This window comes from Brachionichthys hirsutus, chromosome 14 (genome assembly GCF_040956055.1).
Source record: "Brachionichthys hirsutus isolate HB-005 chromosome 14, CSIRO-AGI_Bhir_v1, whole genome shotgun sequence".
Lineage (NCBI taxonomy): Eukaryota > Metazoa > Chordata > Actinopteri > Lophiiformes > Brachionichthyidae > Brachionichthys > Brachionichthys hirsutus.
In genome coordinates this window covers 7,873,401-7,879,400 of record NC_090910.1, presented here as the reverse complement: position 1 = coordinate 7,879,400, position 6,000 = coordinate 7,873,401, and the positions used below count along the sequence as shown (strand labels likewise).

The 6,000-nt window shown below is 50.3% G+C and overlaps 1 protein-coding gene across 1 annotated transcript in view; it reads right to left on the bottom strand.

The window, feature by feature from the left end:
- The window catches only part of slco5a1 (solute carrier organic anion transporter family member 5A1), a 22,943-nt gene extending 18,470 nt beyond the window's left edge, over positions 1-4,473 (bottom strand). The window contains exon 1 of the mRNA XM_068748234.1: positions 3,530-4,473. Coding sequence (XP_068604335.1) covers positions 3,530-4,469 — 940 coding nt within the window. The 5' untranslated portion in view covers positions 4,470-4,473. The remainder of the gene's footprint in view (positions 1-3,529) is intronic.
- Between the last annotated feature and the right edge of the window lie 1,527 nt (positions 4,474-6,000).

Below are 6,000 nucleotides of genomic sequence, written 5' to 3'. Positions count from 1 at the left end.
AGACCTTTATTCCATACATTCTTCACAGGTTTTTTTGCGCTCCACCATGTTCCCAGATTTATGTAAACGCTATCAAGCCTCCCGCTCTCATCCTCCATCCTTGCAGCACAGAGGTCAAGGGCAACAACAGCCAGCTGGATGTCCCGGGGCAGAACACGAGGATGGAAGACAGGGGTTGGTTTTTTTCCAGTTGTAGCAAAATACCAGACCTGACAACACCCTAAAGGCTGAATAAACTTGAAGGGCAGTCTGAGCAGAGCAGAGCAGATGCAGGAGAGAAGATAATGTAACTCAGGTGGACGTGGAAGTACAGGCTGTCTCTACCCCCCCCCCCCCCCCATGTATGAACGGTGTCAACATGTCCTCCATCGCTGCACAGCTCCGTCAAGGCGTTCTATCTTTTAGGGAGTTAGCATTGATAGCAGCAGCGCCCCATGCAACGATAGGCATCACAGGACGTACAGTCGCCGCGGCAACAGATAAGCATCCGACCGCTGCCTGACCAGCACAGGCAAAGGAAGAACCGGTTTCTTCCAGCTGCGCTGATTAGCGTCATCAGACAGAGCACGGCGAGAGACCGAGAAGGACTGGGAGGAAGAAATGTCCCCTTCCTGTCCCCCACGGATGAAATCAAAGGGCTAAAATATACCGATTTAAAAAATGGCCAATGAGATTAAGCAATGCAAACACTACGGTAGTTTTTCCTCAAATGTGTGCCATGCTGTCACGGGGGGGGCGAATGTGGACGCTAACCAATGCTGAAATCCAATCTGACATCATGGCGTGGTAAACGGCGGCAGGGAGGAGGCCCCCCCGGTCACCGGTGGGGGGGGGGGGGGACTCCCGTCAGCTGGCGAGTGAAACGGAATGCTATTTAATGAAATCGACAGAGAGAGCACAGAGAGCGGCACGCCGGAGTCACGACCGACGAGCATCAGAATCAAACCAACGCAGAGGTGAGACTGTGAACACTAACTGGTGGAGACAGCTCTGACCCCCCCCCCCCCTCCCCCCGGAGACACAGAGAGCAGCTGTTCTTTCTGAACTTGTCAGGTGGGGAGAGGAGAGCACGGCCCTTGTGCTCATGCAAACTTCTCTCCTCCCAAACTCGGCGACGCCTCCTTTCCTCCTCCTCTAGAGTCAATAAACGAGCCGCTGCGCCTCCATCATGCGTTTGGCTTTTCCAATGTACGGCAAAAGGAACAGAGGAGGGCTGAAAGCATTAATGTGGAGGTGACCGGCAGCCAGGAGGAATCAATGAACCTGATCAAGTATGGAGGGAGAGAGGCAAATAGGGGGGGCTCGAAAACAGAAAGGTTATAACAGGGTTAAGAGAAATATTATGTTCTCCGTCTTAAACGTTATGAATTGTGGTTCAGCATCACTGAAGCTGTCATTTCAGGTTCGAGTGTCGGGTTGAACGAGGAGAATCGAGGCTATTGATCACTCGGATCGGTGGGCGTGTCCGAAGCCACGATAGACGGAGCGATTCCATTATGTTTGCTTCCAGCCGCGCCTTCACTCAAAAGCTCATGTCATGCAGCAAGCGACCTTTGTAGGGGTGTGTGTGGGTTTGGGGGGGGAGGGGGGGGCTTGTCAGACGAGGGTGAAGAGAAACGTTCACCGTAGCGACGGCAAAGATGGTGCGTTGTAAATCTGTCGCGGGTACGAGGATGTTGGGTGGAGCAAAGCAAAACCTGAGAAGCAGAGTAAAAAAGATTTACAATCCGTGCCCACAACTCCACCCCCTACATCGCCATAGTGACAAGATTGATTAGGATGGGGTTTGGATTAAATGGATCGAAGGGGAAAACACCTCCAAGCAAGTGTCGGGGGGGGGGGATAGAATTAATCTGCGTTAAATGAAATCCAGAATGTGTGGAAAAGAGCTGGAAGGTCGATTTTGAGCTTTACTTCATGTGAAAACTCATTTTTCTGCCTGAAGGTGGATTCTACGCAAACAAAACCTTCACCTGTGGATGACTCATCCATTAAATAACACAGAAACCCACAGAGGATGTCACGCCGTGAAAAACGCACCCGGGGCCCCCCGTTACCATGGTTACTGCGAGCGTCTAAAACGCGAATAAAAGACATTTCCACCTATTTATCCGCTCCCTCTGACATAACAGGATTTATCTTTTCTTTTTCCTCCCCAAAAATTCTTTTTTTAAAAATGCAGGAATAAAAATAGCTTATCCGCCCGAGGCCTCTGGAAAAAGACATGAAGGTCACGCCCTGCTTGTGACGGATGTCGACACGGGGAGGACGTCTCGACCGGCATGCCTGAGTGAGCGTTCCCTGCCCCCGACGGGACGGACGGCTTCGGGAACACTTTGGTTCCCTTTTGTTTTTTTTTCCAGCGGCCGTGCTGCATTGGCTTCCCGTGATGTAAGAATCTGATCAATGCGGCGTCTCGAGGGCAGCGACGTCAGCAACGCGCTGTCGTTTCTCAGGACGCGCTCAAATAAAACACGGGGAGAAAAAGAAAAAACGCTCCCGACAATTCAAATCAACAGAAACTCACATCCACCATTTATCGTGTTATTATGCAAATGCCGAGGGGATTACGTGACCGCGAGGTGAACATTTAAACATTTTGAGCCGGTGGGGTGTGGGGGGGGGGGTTATGAGATTTTTATAGTACGAGACTGGATGATTAAACACAAAACAGAGATTAACTGATGGTTTAAATCCTCATTAGTTGCAGGCTCGTGAAACAGTGACCATCTGTGCAAGATGCTGCACTAAACGTAGGGGTGCCCCATGTCCCAAAAACCCAGAGCTCTGACAGGCAGTGGGGGTGGGGGGGGGCACTTCTGCCACCATGAACCCCTCTTTGAGCTGTGCAGAATAATGCGGTGTGCACGCCTACGCACATAAACCACTCAGGGCGGAAAAGCCCGACAGCGGATGAATTATGAAGGGATGATCTGGTAACACACAAAAAATAGATACATAATAATAATAAAGGCATGAAAGGCTAACAATCAGAGCATGCTGCTTTTCTGTTGCCAGTCTTCTGTTCACACACACACACACACACCAGCCTGAGGACACACACACACACGCACACACACACACACGATCGGGCAATTAATCATAAGCAACCCAGTTCTGCTTCTCGTCCCTCACTCCTCTCATGTGGCCCCCGGCCCAAGGTTTAGTTTGCAGCCTGTATTCACCTCGCTGCGGCGCAGAGGTTGCACGCTGTGGAGATTAAATCAAAGGGGGGGGGGGGGTTCTGTGGAACTCCGTGGGCACAAGCGCATACACATGCAGCCGAACCGGTTCTTGGCCGTCCGCCTGATATTCCATCGGAGCATCAACACATTAATTCGCGTTCCTGACCGCTGACATCGGTTCACACATCAGCGCCGAAGAGGAAGACGAGCGAATCCCTCTGAATCTAAAAAACACTTTCTTTTTTTTTTGTTTGTCTTCTAGCTAAAACTGCAACGTTCGGCTTTTTCTAAATGTCAGACAGAAGCAAGGAAAACAGAAGCAGAGGCGCTCCAACCCGCCTCACCCAGGTAGAGCGAAGCGTTCTCCTTCTTCACGTTGTCGTCCAGGTAGGTCGGCCCCAGCGTGTATATCGGCGTCGACCCCATGCCCACGAGAATCTGGGCGCAGATGAACAGGGTCACGTACAGGTTGTGCTCGTTGCCCTCCTGGTCCCGGGGGCACGCCGCCGCGTCGAGCGGCTCGCGCCCGCTGCCGTTGCCGCTCTGACAGAGGCCTTCGTGTCCGGCTGACGAGTTCACCTCCTGGATCTGGTAGGCCGGTGAAATGAAGTGAGGCAGGGAGAACAACGCCGCCCCGACGGCGATGACCACGCCGCCCACGGCCAGCCAGCGCGGCCTCTGACCCCGGCCGCCGAAGTAGGAGATGAAGACCACCACCAGCAAGCTGCCGATGTCGAAGCAGCTGACCAGCAGGCCGGACTCGGAGCTGCGCAGGCTGTAGCGCTTCTCGATGGTGGTGATGACGCTGCTCAGGTAGCCCGAAACCATCAGCGACTGGATGAAGGTCAGGTAGCACATGCAGACCAGGAAGCAGCGGGAGTCCCGGAGAATCGCACGCACGCACTTCCCGGCCGGGACGCGGATGAGGCGGACGAGAGAGACGCCGAGCGTCTTGCCGCCGGCTCTGCGTCCCTCCCCGGGTAAAGAGCTGCTGAGCCCCACCGTGCTGGACGCGGAGGGAGAGAAGTCTGTCCTGGAGGACGGGGACTCGGGGGTTTGGGGCTGGAGCAAACTGCTTTCCTGCACGGCCACGCGGGCGGCGGTGGCGGCGTCAAGCGGCGGCGGCGCCGCCGTCTTGCTGCCCTGCCGGCAGGGTCCGTTCAGGACGGGCAAGCTTTTGGACTTGAAGCAGCTTCCGGGGTCCGGGTACTGATCCCGGAGCTCGTGGATTTCCTGAGACTCGGACAGGTCGCTCGCCGTTTCGTCGTTGTCCGACGACATCATGGCGAGGCCGGAGACGTGGCTCAGTGGTGACTCCTAGTCTAGCGCCACATGAGGACAGAGGATCTGCTGCAGGGCTGGGCGGGGGACAGAGGACCCCGTCCTGTCAGGAGGACCGGGGACAGACTGAGCCCGTCTAGTTACACGCATGTCTTATTCCACATGATGCTGAACCGAAGACAAGCAGCATCCCGGCGGAATACAGGAGAGCATCGCCTTCCTTTCCAATTAAAAATTTTAATGTGGTGTTTAAAAAAAATATTTTGTATGTTTAAAAAAAAATAGGTAGCCAATAAGAAAAGGTCAGTCCTATTGTTCTAATTCGGGATCCCACGTTGTTTTTATGGCTCTTTGTTAGACAGCAACCTTGATTCAAGGTTTTTTTCTGTCCTTTTGTCCCATAGCTTTGCAGCATCCTAGAAAAAAATTAAAAAAAATAAAGAATTGTATCAAATATTTAAACAACCATTATACACTAAATCTAATCATATTTACTCTTGACAGCAATAATTGAAAAAAAAAAACACTGCTCCTTTCTTCTCGCTACAAAATGAATAAAATAAAATACAAAATGACACAGACGAACAGACAATAGCATCGATGTCAAATTGTGGACGCGAGTATTAAAAAATAACACAAATCAATCACCCCTTTGTCAAAACGAGAAATATAGCTCGGGAACAAAAGACCACGCTGTCCTCGGACGTCTCACTCGTGACATTTAAATGAAATATAATCAGCGGAAAATATTTAATAAATTGAATAACAATAGGTTTCGCCTTCGAGGGAGACGGAGACGCATAATATTTGACATAACTTCTCGGGAAAGGCGATACTCACACAGGACAGGGGGAGGTAGCCTGTTGTTCTCTACGGAGCGGCCACTGAATGCATCTGGGCGAGCGTAGCTGCTGCTGGTGGATGAATGCTGCCTTCAGGGACTGTCGGACAGAGGAGGAGTCACAGTTTGAAACGCTACTAAAGTGAGGAAAAAGACGTAGACTTTCACTAATATTGGTTATATTTATGTATAACTATAACTTCAGGCTTAAAATATTTAATAAAGTATATTAGTCATTATTAGTTTAAACAAATGTTGTTTACTCGACAGCGTATCCAACATACATTTTTTATGCATTTTTCTGAACGCGAAAAGATGACGTCGCTTTAGCAATCATTTAAAAATATTTTTTTTGTCTTCTTAACGGTTTGTTTTTCACCAGACAAACAAATATATGACAGCTGTTACGTATACAAATTTAAAAGCGATGTTAAACCCATTGCGTACGAGGTAATTGAAAGCAGCAAATTATGGTAACACTGGGATTTGTAGTTTATTTTATCAATCGGATGAGGGTTTTTTCTACTCAATTTTCGAGTACATGAAAAAACAAGACGGAGAGCAGCGGCTAGCGATAGCATAATATACAAAAGGTGCTTCTGGAAACACAAATGCATCCATAAATCATTGATTATATTTAAGAGACACAAACCCGCGGACTACGTGTACCAGCATGCTTTGCGGCTTGTTTGG